The sequence below is a fragment of the Varanus komodoensis genome, unplaced genomic scaffold, assembly GCF_004798865.1.
Source record: "Varanus komodoensis strain SLA01 unplaced genomic scaffold, ASM479886v1 scaffold1, whole genome shotgun sequence".
Taxonomy (NCBI): domain Eukaryota; kingdom Metazoa; phylum Chordata; class Lepidosauria; order Squamata; family Varanidae; genus Varanus; species Varanus komodoensis.
In genome coordinates, this window is record NW_025335268.1 from 38,828,516 (window position 1) to 38,844,216 (window position 15,701).

Genomic DNA, 15,701 nt, shown 5'->3' on the forward strand with positions numbered 1-15,701 from the left:
TGAGATAATGCTGAAGAATCCAACCTTCCTCTGTTTGTTCGACTTCTTTCTCAAGCTCAGCCCTTTCTTGGGAAGTGAACCAAGCCTAAAGGAAGTCTGCAAATGCTCATAAAACTCCTTCTGCGCAACCCAGTGTTCATGCAGGCTCTATTCCTGGCAAGTGCCATGTGATCCATTGGTGCTTTCCGCAGTAAGTTGGACTCCGGGCTGTGAGAAAGTGGGCGGAATCCAGGGAGTCAAGCTGTGGGGAATCTGAAAGATTCTCATCTCCAATACGGATTCCTGACACATTCCTACAGGAGCAGCAGTAGCATACAGGCAAGTCAGAAATTTAGGAGGAATAGATAAATTTGAAAAATCATTGGTGAGTACAAGTTTGGAAGCTAAGTAGCTGGAAGCAGAGGGGACAGGATAGTCCTTCAAGCTAGCTGAAAATGTATATTTGAGGTAAGCATTATGAGCACCAAGTATACTTATTTCAAGCCAGGTTATGCAATATCTGTGACATTTCTAGGGATGCGAAGGTCTTCTGGAATCCTGCTCTCTTGTACTTGTCAGACTTTTCTCATGCCCAGCTCTGCACTAATCAAGCCAAGATCAAGTATGTGAACGCTCACCAACACTAGCAGGCTCCTTCTTTGTACTAAATTATTCTCCTGCTAAGTATGCAAGCCTGCAAGACACATGAGTGGAAGCAGAATTCTGCTTGCACAGTGGGCATAGAGGTAGCATGTACACAAGCCGGCCTTGCTAGTTACACCTCTCCATCGCTGGACTCACTTCCTGCTGGACACCCATTCAGACACGCGGTGCCAGTCAGGCTTAGGGCAAAGAGGAAGCAGGACAGAGTCCAGGGAACCTATTCTAACCTATTCTATCCCCCATACTGGATTCATCACACATTGCCAGACATTTTGAGTTCACATTCTGCAACAAATTTCTATGCTCATTTCACATAAATTGTACCAAGATTTTAACCATCTAAATTTTCTCATTATCTGTTTTAAGGACCCTATCTACAGGATACATAACATATAGGGATTCACAGATACTTCTTAAAACTAAAATTAAGGTAACAATTGTGTTCAAGTTCATTCAATTATATCCAGATAACAAATCGTTTTACCTCACTTTCCACTTCGAGAGAGATGGAAAACCACAAAATTTATTTGCCTTGAAAACATGTCAGCCCTTGATATCTGGCTTGCAACTGGCCTCATACTTATTCCAACTTATTCCAACTGAAATACAGCTTACCAGTTGAAAGGTTAGTTTATCCCACCTTTAATTCCAGTATGCCATAAATCCCGTCTTATAAAAAAAAAGAAACTGATGTTTCTGACTTATTTCATACTTCCCTTTCCTGAACATTGTAGTGTCAAGTAACCCAAATAAACTGGAAAAATGTGAAACATGAACTGAACCGCTCGGCTGTTGAGAAATATCTATATAGTGAACCTGAACGCGTGGCATGCTGGTCAGATAATCTGCACAGGAAAATCAGCACAAAGACAATCCCTGCATTTTGCAGTGGTGGCCGCCCATGAGTGGGTCCCCCTGTTTCGGGTCTCCAAGCACAAGCTTTTCAAGCAGCTAGCCAACCAAGACAGCTATGCAGAATAGCCATTAGATAGTTATGCAAGCAAGGACTAAGATAATTCATCCGAACACAAGTTCAGCAGAACAGTCTCCAGCTCCCTACACACACCAGGCATCTATTTACACATCTCCCTCTAAATGAGCAGCGCCATTCAGTTGTGTTGCAGGGATCATTACAGAGGAAAAAGAGGGTCTCATATGTTGTATTTGGCATTCTCTTCCCTCTCTAAGAAGCAGAGATTTCCCAAAGCTGAAGTAGATTAACTCTAACCCTCTTTTATCTATGTTGCTTTGCATTCACAATAGGCCTTGCAACCCAGTTAAAAGGCAATTGGGTTGAGTGAGCTATTCATTGCTACCAGTGCGGCAAGCACAATAGCATTAATCTCCTGAGCAATTCTACATAGCTCAGTACAGTAGGAGTGCCAGCAAGCCCTCTTTTCCACTAAGAAGGTATTTAGAGAAACAAAGATTAAGAGAAGATCTGTAGAGCATTTGCTTACACTACTAAAGAATTAAGCACCAATTTGCACTGTGCCCCACCTGGTTTTCAAGATCAGTTTGGAGCTATTGCTGAGAATGTGAATGTTCTCCAACTATCAGGATTAAGAGGTTGACATGGATATAACTTTATAGACTATTGGTATATGTCAGAAACAAAAGGAGGATGCAGATCAGGTTTAACCAGGGTTCTGGCACATTTTCTTTCCAATTAGTGATATGAATCTGAGCAAGGGGGATTTAGTGAGATGTAGCCTTCCTCCTGTTCAAATGCAATGCTAACTGAAAAGATGGCAGCCTGTTCTCACACTCACAGAAGATAAGCTGTGTTGGCTTATTAGGCCTGCTGAAAATGCTTTGGGCATAACTGACCTTGTTCTGTTGCCTACACTGTCACTACCTCCTGCCACCTCTCCCCGTAGCCTCTGACCTCTTCCCTCACTTCTGCTGACCCCTCCACTCACTCATCACCAAATGCCTGGCCTTGATGGGATCCCCCCTTGGAACCAGGTGTTATATGGTCTGGAGAGGTGTTTCTGGAGATTGCCTGTGCCACAGGTGCTTTCCCAAGACACCTCTTCTCTGAAGCAGCTGCCTATCTTCTGGTGAAACAGCTGCTCTTGAGGAGAGGTGGCTGTAGCAGAAGTGATCTCTGGGACACCTGTCCAGCCAGCCAACAGCTAGCTCTGAGGAAGGACCCCCATCAGAGCCAGACTCTTTGAAGAACCACAAGAGCCATTTTCCCAATGAGGCTTTCTAGAAGACAAAAGGTGGTGACTGGAGAGTCTAAGAGTTGCAGGGAGGGGACCTAGTCTCACTTACCCATGAACCAGCTAGATCCACCAAAGCTAGTGGGATATTGCTGCCTTTCAAGATAGTCTAGAATCATTCATTGGTGCAAAATGAAAATGCCCAGATTCTAGCGGTGATTAGAAGGTCAAAGCACATGCTACAAAGATGGTATGAGTTTCAATGGTTGTTGGTGTCCACAATTTAAGGGTCTGATACTGACTTACAAGCACATAAATGGCTTGAATCAGCTCCCTGAGGGCAAGATGTGTGTGTCCTTGTCTGACCATGTTTTAAAATAAGCCTCAGATGCCCTTGTCATTTTTCTGCTAGTGAGATCAGCTAGGCTGATGGAGAGGAGGGGACTTTTTCAACAGTGGCCTTGCAGTTGCAGAATCTGGCCTGGGCTGGTCATGCGTATGACTCCTACCTTACAGGCCTACAACTGGCATTAATTTCAGGCTGCCTGTTCTTCAAAAAGAAAAAAAATACTGTGATTATAATGGGCTTAGCTAAGGGTTAAATGGTCTTAAAGGCTTAGCTGGTTTAAACTGGCATTATACAGGCACCGTACTCTACTTTTACTGCTCTAGTTAGCATGAAGGTTGATATATATCATATGCTTGCTGTTTTGATTATGATACTGTCTTATTTTTTTCAGAAAAATGCCTTGGGAGAGCATTTATCCTTACAGGTTGCCTAAAAATAGCCTAAGTATTATTACATTGTTATCAATATCAATAATGATCATTAACACTAAGAAGGGGTATCATTCTTCAGTAGGCTCTGATGGTGTTAAAGTCTTGGTTAAATGAATTATTTTCAATGGGAAACACCTGAAGGGGAGAGTTTGTGCTTTGCAAAATACAGTTTTAAAAAGCTCAAAATAAAGATGACACACAATTCAAGGATAAGAGTCAAATGAAATGCTAGACTGTATGCTGATCAGTATGTGTTTGATTCTCTGCCCTATGGATTTCTTATAAGCCTGTCACAACACACACTTTAGATGCTCTACTGCCTGTCAGAAGCAGCCGTGTCTACCCCTGCCTATGTTGTAGAGGCTGTGGGTTTCAAGGCATCATTGCTCTTGAGTGCCTCTTTTCCTTCCCCCGCTTCCCCTGTCCAGGGCTTCTATAGTATCTCTAGGGACAATGCAGGAGCACTGACTATCCTCTTAGTCAGTGCTCAGCTGCAAACTAAGCCACACCTGTCTTAGCTTGACTTTTTAATAAAAAAAAGCACAGAAATCACTTTTAAAGGCTGCTTTGGCACTCCTTTTTGGGGGGCATCTATGAAGTGATCACCAGGGATGTCATGTGAGGGTTGTCCAGTTGCCCAAGAGAAGAGGAGGAGGAGGAGGTCGAGGTCCAGTGCTGAGAACAATCAGGTATGCTCAGTTTTAAAGGTGTTTAAGAATAGCAGCAGCAGCTTTGAGCTGTCACTTGTAGTAAGGAGACCAGGATTTTTAACAGCCCTGGGATTGATGTCTTCAGTGCAGTATGGGCAGACTGGTAAAGGATGGGCAAACTGGAGGTCCGCTGTCCAGATCCAGCAGGCACCCAGTCCAGCATCTAAGCTTCATGCAAACCTGAAGGAGACACATTTTGCGGAAAGGGGGTGTTTTGCCCCTTTTGCAGCATGACCCCCCTCCCCCAGTTTCCTTGGGGAAAGTCTGCTGCCCCAGATGTCTGCCAAGTGTGACAGTGTGCCCATGTTCTTTAAATGGGAAACTTCATACAAAAACTGCTTGCAATAAATGGCAAAGCCAAGGAGATAGCTGAGGTTTTCCAGCAGCTCCCACTCCTCCAAAGAAACCCCTCTGGGCATCCTGTGTGGAAGTTGCAGAAATTGAGGGAATGTTTTCCTAACAGCCTTTTTACAGGTTCTTGGCTTTTGCAGGGTGGTACCCTTGGATTACCCAGACTTGGAAAAGTGAAACAAGCCCAAGGCCACTGCTGCATCCCCTCAACCATCTCAGAGAGTCATGTGCAAAAGGTGATTTTCATTCTCCTGCCTATCTCAGAAAAAAACACGCTTGGCAGGGTACAGCATTCCAATGTGGCATCTACACTTTGCCCATGAGGACAAGTCTATCCCACACTAACCTCTGGCTCCGATAAGCCACTTAAAATGGACAGTTCTTGTGCTCAGTGTAAATCAATAAGTGGCAGCTGCAGGTTATTTGAGGAAGAATCAAGGGTCATTGGGACTCATTGGAACAGCTAAACAACTTAGCAGTGATCTCTAGGGACTGAGCCTTGTAGGGATCCATAAATATTACAAATCTCCACAGAAAAATAGGAAGTTTTTGGATTACTACCGGCCAAGGTCTCCGCTTTTTTCTTCTCTATACAGACCCATGAGGAATTACTCCATAACCAGAGCAGGGAGAGGCACCCCAGCCAAGCTTTGCAGGTGCAGTGACAGTTATCCGATTCAAATAGACTTACAAACCACAAATTATTGGGGTGAGCATACATTCAGAGTTACCCAGTTTTTTAATTTTGCTTGCATGTCTGCTCACCTCAGGCACTGTTGTGTACCAGGTTCAAGTTGCTAGACCTCAGGATTCTATAAAAATTGCTGATCAGACAAAAAGTATATCTTTGAGCAGCTTAAAGTTTCCTCAAGTTTAATTTTAAGTACCTAAGTAAGTAGGGCATCTGTAACACAGCATCATAGGATACCCAAATGCCTTCCAGTTTGGACAGCTATTGTGGCTCACATATGAATATTAAAATCACATTTAAAACATTAAAATAGTTCAGCGGAATATGGAGCTGTAAGATCAAGATGCCTGGTGAGCAAGTGCATTTTCAGAAAGTGTTCGATTCATGCCACATTTTCTTCCTCCTAACCTGCACAAAGGAATATTTTCCAGAGGGTGGGTGTCCCTTAAATCTTAAAGGGTGACTGGGTATATTTAAGGGAAGGAAATATGCTATGCAACCTGAATAGTAACAGACTGGATCCCATTGTTACCCTTATAGAAACCACCTTTCTCAAATGATCTCACATCTTCAAAAGTGTTATTGTGGAATCACATAATTCCTGTCAGCTATATTAACAAAACAGTATTTTATTGCTGCCCAAACTGTATATATTTCAAAGATCACTTAATTTTCTTAAACAGTAAACTTAAATGTTCCTGAACTAAATCTTTAAGCCTATTTAAAAGTTTTGGTGTTTTCTTAATAATCCAATGAATAGTGCTACTATCATTTCAAAACGTTTTCTCCCATTGAGTCAGCATTGTAACATGTACCCAAATGCTTCCAATTGAAAATGGATATATTTTCAATGTTTAGACTCAATTATTTTAGGCTCCATTCATGCTCCACTGGTTTTTTGTTTGTTTGTTTTGCTTTTTGTTGAGTGAGGATATGAAAATTTCAAAATTAGGTTAGTGGCTTCATTGAAACTTAGAAATTTCAGTAAAGCGCTACACTATGTACACTATGCTGAACATCTGAAGAATTGCTTGATTTAGCATTTTGTTTCTGCCTTGCTTAGGAACCTCTAAATATGCCTCTAAATACAGAGGATTTTACTATAAACCAGCAGTTAAAGAAGCTAATGCAGTTATGCAGGAAAGAACTTGTTTCTGGGGATTAGTGTGGTTTTTTTTTTATTTTTTGTTTTTTTGGTTTTGTTTTCCAGCATGCCTTTGTATATCAAACCATGATAATCTCCTCTGCCTCACTGTCTGCTTTTTTTGGTGTCATCATCAGACTAGTATTTTCTTTTCCGGATTAGTGTTGTACTTAACACAGAGAATTGCCCAGAGCAACATATTATAAGATTTCCAGATTATGTGTATGTCTCTGTGATTTGTGTCTGCACTGGACAGGGGGACAAAGATGCATAATTGGTGAAACAATAAACAAACACAGTCCCTGTAGGAGCACAAACCATTCTGTTGGCAGAACTGCTTGTACATTCAAAAGTTCCACAAATTCTACAAATAAGAGGCTCAAATTCCATATTCACTTCTTTGGTTATTGAGAAGGGAATGGTAATTATATTCAGCAGGCCTTACTACCACCAGCGGGATGATGAATTTCTACCTCTCTTGGTAATTCAGGTTTTAATGACCTGTGTCTCTTGGTCTATTGCTGTACCAGAAAGACCAAAGGCACTTATCACCAGTCCCACCTAATTGACATCAATAGTTGTTTTTGGTCCCCCCCCCCCCCGCAATGCTTACTGCTGCAGGAGGGGGAGACAATTTATATCAAAATTATGGCTGGAGAACGAAAACTTGAAATGTCCTCTTTGCACACTGATTCCTGTCTTCACCACACCACCCCAACTATTTAAATGGGGAAAGATCCATATTATTGCTAATCAACTTGCTAATATAACTGTAAACCCTTAAGAAAGCAAGACATTCACAAGATATCCTATTTTTTAATGGAACACCATGACAAAGAACAAGAGAATATAAAATCCATGATCACAAGGCAATTGGAAAAAAAATACCCAGAGGAATTTAACATCGTTCTACTAAAAGCTTGAAGAAGAATTATCTGATTAATAAGTGCAGGATTTTTATCATTACTTTATCAGAACTGCCAGAAATTTGTACTGTATGCCTAGTAAGGTGCCTCTACAAACAAGAATTATGTTGGTCTCCCAATATTACAACTGACAGAGCAAGCAGCCTGTGCTGCCCACAGCATACCAATTTACTGCACGCCTTGCAAGAAAAGCATGTATTTCTGGTACATTATTTTGCACATTAAATATATGTGTATAGAATTTGAAAAGGTTCTACTCACCTTCACAATGCTTTTTAAATCCTGCACATATGTCCGCTCAGTCTCCAGGATCTCTTGGACCACTCTGTCAACATACAAAAGCTTTGGGCTTGTAGGTTCCACAATCAAGGACATGACACAATTCTTGGTAGTCTCCTTTGATTCAGCTTTCCATGGCATACTTGGCCGTCTTCCAACACTTCCATCAGAGGCCTGTTCCTTCATAGGGTTGTTGTTTCTTTGCTCCTTGCTGGAAAATCGTTCAGCTGGGCTCAGTTCTAGTTTTATGGCCCCGGCTTCCTTATCCTGATTGAATAAGCCTAGATGACTGTTTGAAACTAAGGTTGTTCTGCTGCCAAAGGAACAGTGGCTGTCCCTGGAGGATGCAGAGGATGACGTGGAACTGAAGCTGACAGGACGGTCCCTCTCTGACAGTTCCTTGGTCCTGATGCCACAGTAGCGGTAGTGCCTGTCCCCTCGGTGCAAGTCTTCCCCTGTTGTCTTGGGGGTCGTTCCCATCGTCACCGGAGGCAACACATCAAGGGGCAAATGGTAGCTGTCTTTAAGAGGAGAAAAGAAGAAGAAGAACCTGATTGTTTCCAAATGTTGTCATATCATTAGAACTCCCTGAAAACAGAGTTCCTCAAAACTACAGAGAGGCTGTATTTTCACATAACAACAAGCCATGCTGGAAACTATGCAGGCAGGGCTTGTAGCTGCATGTGAATTCAGAATCCACGGTGAAGCATGGCATGTTTCCATGAAACCTCACAAAGAATCAGTGATCTGCTGTAAGGTTTCCATGCTTCACAATTGCTTGTCATTATGTGTGACCCCAGTTATAATGTTTCTGTGCAGTTTTCATATTTCTACCATCAAGTTTGGCAGCAAGAGGAGCTGAGGCTGCCACAAATGCTCCAGCCTCCATTTTTTGGCAGCCCTGTTCTGCCTAGCAACTGCTGAGGCATCTGTGGCCATACTATGATTGACTGTGTTGTACTCCTTATTTTCCCTGCTGCCATATGGATTTCTGATACCCAGTCATGACAACAGGATCTTGCCAGCAATGACCACCATGGAGATAGCACTGGGGTCACTGTGCTGCACTGGTGCTTGTACTGGTGGTTTGACGTGGTCCCATGCTTGGGCCACTGTGGGAACCAGCCTTCTCTTAAGCGGAAGCCACCCTGCTTGCGAGAAACACACAGAGAGCATGTGGGATTTGGAGCCCGTGCCCCCCACTTCACCTCCTGCCTCACTCCAATCTTGTTCCTGACTGTCCTTGAAATGCCACACTGCCACCCCTCCACTGTCCTGACAGCCTGCTGGCAAGCTTTCCTTGGCAGATGCCCAGATGGGCACCCTCAAGAAAGTCTGCCTGGCAAGAACCGCTCCTTCCGTCCGAGGCACGGGTGCCCGCACTGATGCCGTCCCTGCACCCGCTTGCAGTGGAGCAAGTCTTGTGTGCGAGGGAGGGAGGCAAGAGGTGGGTGTGGGGTAGGTGTGCTTGTCCTTGTGCTTGTGCGTGGGCACTGTGCACGGCAGCAGTGGAAAGCACTCCTGCAGTGCTACTCGGGAGCAACAGTGCTAATCTAGTAAGTAGGCAGTTGCTTCACTGAGCAGTGGGGGGGGGAGCAGGGGCAGCTGACTGCAGCTGTGCCCAGGAGAACAAGTACGCCAAGCAAAGTAGACGAGCGCACGCTGGGATTGTTTTTCAATTGCAGGGGCTAATAGGATACATGCTGCCATTTGGAGGGAAGATGGAGTAGCATGGAAAACATGCATGCATAGAAACCCTGAAGCTGTGGGTACGCAGGGCACAAGATGAGATACCTTGCCACATGGCAACCACACAACATTGCTTAGAATTACATGAGAGCACACCCAGAGAAAGCGGGAGAAAGAAACAGAGAAAGCATTGTTGGGTGGCTCTCTACAGGCACTCTAGTGAATGCACCTGGATGCAGATGGGGCTGTAATCAGAATGCTGTCCACCCCAAATATGCTCACTAAAAGCAGGAGCATTTGTAGGTACTCTTGTCACCAGCGGTAGCTGCACTACATAGCTACCTCCCTTTGTCTTAATACATAGTTCTCTTCTAGAACTATTAAATACAGACATTCACATTCTCAATTTACCATAATAAACCTTTTTCCTAAGTCTTTCCCCAGACCATACCCTCCAGGGCTATAATCAAATGCCATTTGATTAAATGTGCTGACCTTCTGGATAAAGAAAGCTTTATAAAGTTTGGGGATGAACTAATAAAAATGTTCATGGGCTAATTTTTGGTCAGCTTGTTGTCATGGCTGTTTCCAGTGCTGTCCACTGTGCATACTGTGTGATGAGCCCTGGCAGCTTCTAAGCAAGGGATGGGTTGCTGTGTGGTCTAAACCCAGTGCAGACTCTCTGGCTTGCCTCAGAAAACCCTAATGCTATATGCTAGCATGGCTTATTGTGTGATGTGAACCCCAGCTTTTGAGACTAGGGCTCCTCTATAAAGGGCATGTATTGTGCACTCATGACCCCTCCGCTACTGAAGACTGAAGGACCTTTCCATGGCACTGCTATCCTTCATGGGCTCTCCTGAGTTTCCCAGCTTTTTCTGCAGGGTTTTTTTTTACAATGAAGAAAATCTGGTATTAAACTTTAAGCCATTGCAAACCTGAGCAAAAGCTGCATGAAAAGAAAATCCACTACAGTGCCGCTATGCTACAGAGCCAATGCACGGCCAGTTAAGAGAAAGGACGAGAAATACAAAGACCCAGAAAAAGCCTTGTGCAAATATCCATTTTTCTTCACAACAAAAGCAGAAGCTTTTGTCCTGCAGCATATTAAACCCCTCAAGTAGAACAGCCCTGAATGTAGTTAAGGAAGTAATCAGCTTTATGTTTTATTTTCTCCCTTCTCTGATACAAGGATCATGAGTCTTTTTACATAAGATTTGCCCTGCCATACAATTTTTGAATATACTTTTATTTTATATTATATTTGTAAACTTACTACAGGGCTGTTTTAACATGGTAATGTAAGAATACCTAGAATAAAACTATGCATGCCTGTGTATAACAATTCATAAAGTTCATTCAAGCTGCTAATCACCCAAAAATTATTTAAAAAAATAGTGGATCCAAACTGTTTCTTTGATGAAGTAGCAAAAAAGGTTGTTACTGTTTCTGTTAAATATGTATATGTTATTATCAGTATTAAAGCCTACTAAAGCCAGAAAAACGCTCTTCAGAATTAGACTGGCTTGGAACTGGATAAATAAGATAAATGGAAACCCTTCCGCTCATTTATCACAAGATGTATAGCTAAAAATCTGTGACAAAGGATACCTGATTAGCTGTCTTAGCTGAAGCATAAAGAGTTCCTGTTTCATTCAAATCACTTTGCAGTCTTTCTTCCTGTTTAACTGATATGTTGTCTAACTTGCAGATAACCTGAATGCACTAGTAAGTCATGTTTGCTTTGCTAAGACTGCACAGTTCAGTAATAGAATGTCAACAAAAGGAATCTTTACTATTCTGAGAGAATACATTGGGGCTTACAAACAAAAATCTAAGGCCTCTTCTAAGATTCCACAATGTATTACTGTTCAACTGTTTCATCCCTTTATAAAATGATTACAGTTAGCTGTAAGAACTGGTGTTAAAAACCTTCATAAACAGAGACTTTAGCAAGAGAAGAGTTTAGAACTAAGCAAGCATGCAGCACAAATCAAGGGATTCGAATATTGAAAATTCTTTGTCTGAAGCCTAACAGTAACTGTGCAAATGTTAATTAATGTGTGCTCTCCTCCCCTACTCTTGTTCTGCTCATTTTCATACAGACTTCTGAACAGAGCTTAGGTATACAGGTTGCACCAAAAGAGGAAAAAATAATACAGAGAGAGCTTAAATGTGTGTACACCTGTACACATGTAAATGTGTTCAGAACATCACCCTGACATGCAACATTATGAGTGGGCGCTAGAAGCTAAAACACTGTTCTTCCTCTTACCTGGGGTAATTTCTGAATCTCCCCACTAATTCTGAAAGGTATAGCTGTAGAGGGAGGAAATGCTATTGCCAAAACATACTTCCCCACATTAGTATTACATTAAAATGCATATCCATCTTTTTCTTCTGGCGAGGAACCCCAAGCAACTTGAATGTTCTCTCCTCTATTTTATCCTCACAATCTGGCAGGTAGGTTAGGCTGAGATTCAGCGACTGTGATCTTCTAGAACCCAGATCTTCTGAGGCCTGATGCCACTGTTATCTCTACACCATAGTGACTCTCTAGTTATAAAGTCTGTAGTAACACAGAAGTTAGCATAGCTCAGGCTGGTTGTCTATTTATCCCCATACTGGCTGACAGCATCTCCAACACAGGTCTTTTCTGAGCATTTGAATTTTTAAAACTGGGCATGCCAGAGACTAAACCCGGAGCCTTCAACATACCACAGAGCTATAGTTCTTTATCACTGAATTATGGTCCTATCTTTTGTCCAAGCTTACAGGATTTTTGACCAGACCTAGTGAGGCCCAGAACAATGAAAACAAACAATCCTCAAATTCCATAGCAGACCTGGCTCAGCTGGACATCCAGATTTGTTGCTAAATGCTGTGCTTTTCCAGAACACATAGCCTATTTTTGTTTGCACAAACATATTTTAGTATAATAGTAACTGAAGCCAAGCATGAACTTTAGGGGAGCTTTAATCCCAGAAGATGATCACATTTATAAGAACTAATAAGATTCCTGAGATCCCTTCAAGTTCTGTAATCCTGTGATGCAGACTTCTGCAGAAATCATAATTAGGTGGTAGTACACCAAAGGGCAGTTATGTTGCATTCTTCTCACTTAGTAGCATTTCCTTTTCCCAAATCTTGTCGTCTTGTTCCGTATCAGTGGTGCAAATCTAACTAAATGATTTAAAGGTGAGGTAAATTTCACAGTAATTACTATTTTGGGCTGTAGGTCTGCGTTGCCTATCACATCTATTTCCACCCTTATATTCCGGAAAACAAAGCAATGCCATCTCTACGCAACTGGCAGGAGTTGGTTTGGTTGGTGCAAGCTAGGCACTGGGAAGAAGACCAATTAGAAGTTTATCAGCACTAGCAAGGAAATGTGTTTCTTCCGTGTTCATACCTTGCACAAGTGTAGTTATAGTCTCCACCCTGTCTGGTATACTCACTATGCATCTACATACTTCTTATGGTATTCCAACAAGAGGTTTTAACATGCACATAAAAATGTAGAGATTGTGTTACAGTGTACAGCTGGGAAATGCACTCTTCCCACACCCGCGGACAATTGTAAAGCTAGGAAACTTATCTCTCAAGATCACATGTAAACAAAAGAACATTTCCATGTAATATTAATTTACACTGAGTCTTGATATCAAATCTTACATTCTGCTTTCTGCCGTTCACCATGACTTAAAACACTGTTGACACCTTTAATAGTTATTTTACAAAAGTCACTGCAAAGTTCTTTTATTTCTCATGATTTTAAGAGTCAAAGAGGTGCAGTTTGAGGAAGCAAACCAAGAATTCAGACTTGATGCCCTTGTATATTCTTTATATGAACTGTTACAACTACATATAAACATATAGGTCTTACGGGAGTGTATTAAAAGTTATGGTTCATGTTGTCACTTTTCCCCAAGCATTTAATTGTAAAACTGCACTCTGCACAATCGGCCTTATCTTGCCAAGCCTTCTAATTTATTCTTTATTCCACTTGCAATCAGGTGTTTGCTCAATCAGTTCATGGCTTTCTATTCACAGAGATAATTCATCTTGGGAAGCTTTAAGCAATGCGAGCATACAACTGCAACACAAAGTTGTAATAAAGTTTTTTTTGAAAAGGTAGGGGAAAAAATTCAATAAGATCCAGATTTTGAGCACCACCATCACACATAAAGCAGCGGCATTTGATCAGGGAAATTGACAAAATGTTAACTGCCACAGAGAACTCTGACTGATAAGTCACCCTGAACACTGACAACATCAAAGAACACTTTGCATAAGTGGCACAGTCAGTTCAGCTGGATTCTAAAAAAGAAAATAAAAGCGGTATTCAGCTACTGCCAGTACAACCTGCATTCCTTATTGAATTGCAACATGTTTCTAAAACATGGTACAGGACAGATACGCACAACAACCTATTCAGGAAATGCAAAAAACTGCAGGAAGTGAACCACTTCACATGATAGTCTTGTTCCAAACTCCCCCAAAACATGCTTCGCTGGGGGTCTGAGCAAGAATTTCAGATTAGCAACTCCAGACTTGTCCACTAGTATGCCTTTCTTTCCTAAGCTCAAATGAGCTAACCCTGCTATCACACAGTCTTCTGTCGTATCATGCAATACGCTGGAGTCCTTCAGCGCGGTTGAGCAAGAAAATCCTCTGCGACAGTACCTCACCACTGTGGAATGTCTCCAGCTCCTTAAGCAGTGATCTCTCTCTCTCCCTCTCTCTCTCCCTCTCTCTCTCTCTCACACACACACACACACTTGCATAAAAGCTTCTTCAAAAAATTTGCAACCTACCTGTGTAGCAGCACATACACAGCAGTTCCAAAATTGCTCACTGGGACATTCAAGTTAAATGAAAAGGTCTTACCAATCCATACAGTTCCTCTGTAGAAATATTGCATGAGTCAGCTTTTTGCTATCGAAACCCTAACACACAGAAGGCTCACAGGAACCTGATTCACAACTTTTTCATTGCCTGCACAAAGTGCAGTCTTCAGCATTGCTAAGAGCCTTAAATGGAACATGACATCATTCAATTCAGACAGGGGACAATAGCTACCACTGTGGGTAACTTTAAAATGCACACTTCACTGAGCAACCCTATGCAGCCTATTCTTTAGGCAGAGAGTAGAAGAGGATCGGTCAATCCCACAACACTATGGTTGCTTTCCTTCAACTGCTGATTCACTCTAGACAACACTGAGAAAAATGCAGGGTGAGCTGGGAATAGACAAATCAATGTCCTGTTGGTGCAAGAAACTACGAAAATGCACTTATAGGCAAACTGGTATCTCTTAATAGGCCAGCCTCTGGAAAGAGTTTGGCACGCGAACTATGTCTGGCATTTTGCATAAGAAGTTTGATAACAACTTTTTCATTGTTATACCTCAGCCAGTTTACCAAACAAATAATAAGATCACACTGCTAAAACATTTCCTTTCAATAAAAAGGATGTGTTCTTGCTGAATGTCTTACCTGCAACACAAAGAAGAGCTTGCACAGAAATACACCTGACACAAAATCACCAGTTTTCAAAACACCCAAGTGTGCATACAAGGCAGCATCACATTTTAGCATTTTAAAAACAATGCATACAATGCACAGAAGGTAATGATGCATTCATTCCACATCAACCCTATGATTAGCAGGTAGCATGGATGCTCAGGACTGGCCATGTCTGATATACAGATGGCCTTCCACCATCTCAAGTTCCTTATGCTGACCTTAGAGAAACTGAATGGAAGTGCACACCCTCAGGTTCTAGCTTCAGGTGTATCTACAATCCTAGACATACTAGGAACATTTGGAAGTCAAACAACATACAATTTGAAAGAGAGATGGTTGAATAACTAATATATAATTATAGCATGTTCCGAAGGAATCTCTATGATTTGCTTCCATATCTAATCTTTGCAAACAACTACACTGATATCTATTAGCCCATGTAGCTGAAGGCCAAGATGTTAGCCTAGTCTTCCTGAAGGGTGTGCATGGGATATTGATTCATGTCTTTTCTGTTTATCGTACAAAGTCTAAATGGCAGAATGTGAAAATCCCATGTAGACACAGCATGTCCTGTCTATCCAGAGTTATGCCCAGACAACAGTTTCTCTTCCGCAACACAGTGGCTGAAAGAAAGGAACCACAGGTTACACTCCTATGATATTGCCATGATAGCAAAGACACCCTTTCAACTAAGCTTTTATCATTATTATCTTTCATTTATACCATTGTTATAGTGATGTCAGATAAACTGAGTTGGCAGAACTAGAGAAGTAGAAGTAGGTATTTTGGAACC

General features: G+C 41.9%; 1 protein-coding gene across 1 annotated transcript in view; it reads right to left on the reverse strand.

The window, feature by feature from the left end:
* Window positions 1–15,701, reverse strand: part of PLEKHG1 (pleckstrin homology and RhoGEF domain containing G1) — a 139,382-nt gene that overhangs the window by 47,165 nt on the left and 76,516 nt on the right. Inside the window, exon 3 of the mRNA XM_044422818.1 lies at window positions 7,674–8,212. Coding sequence (XP_044278753.1) covers window positions 7,674–8,212 — 539 coding nt within the window. The remainder of the gene's footprint in view (window positions 1–7,673; window positions 8,213–15,701) is intronic.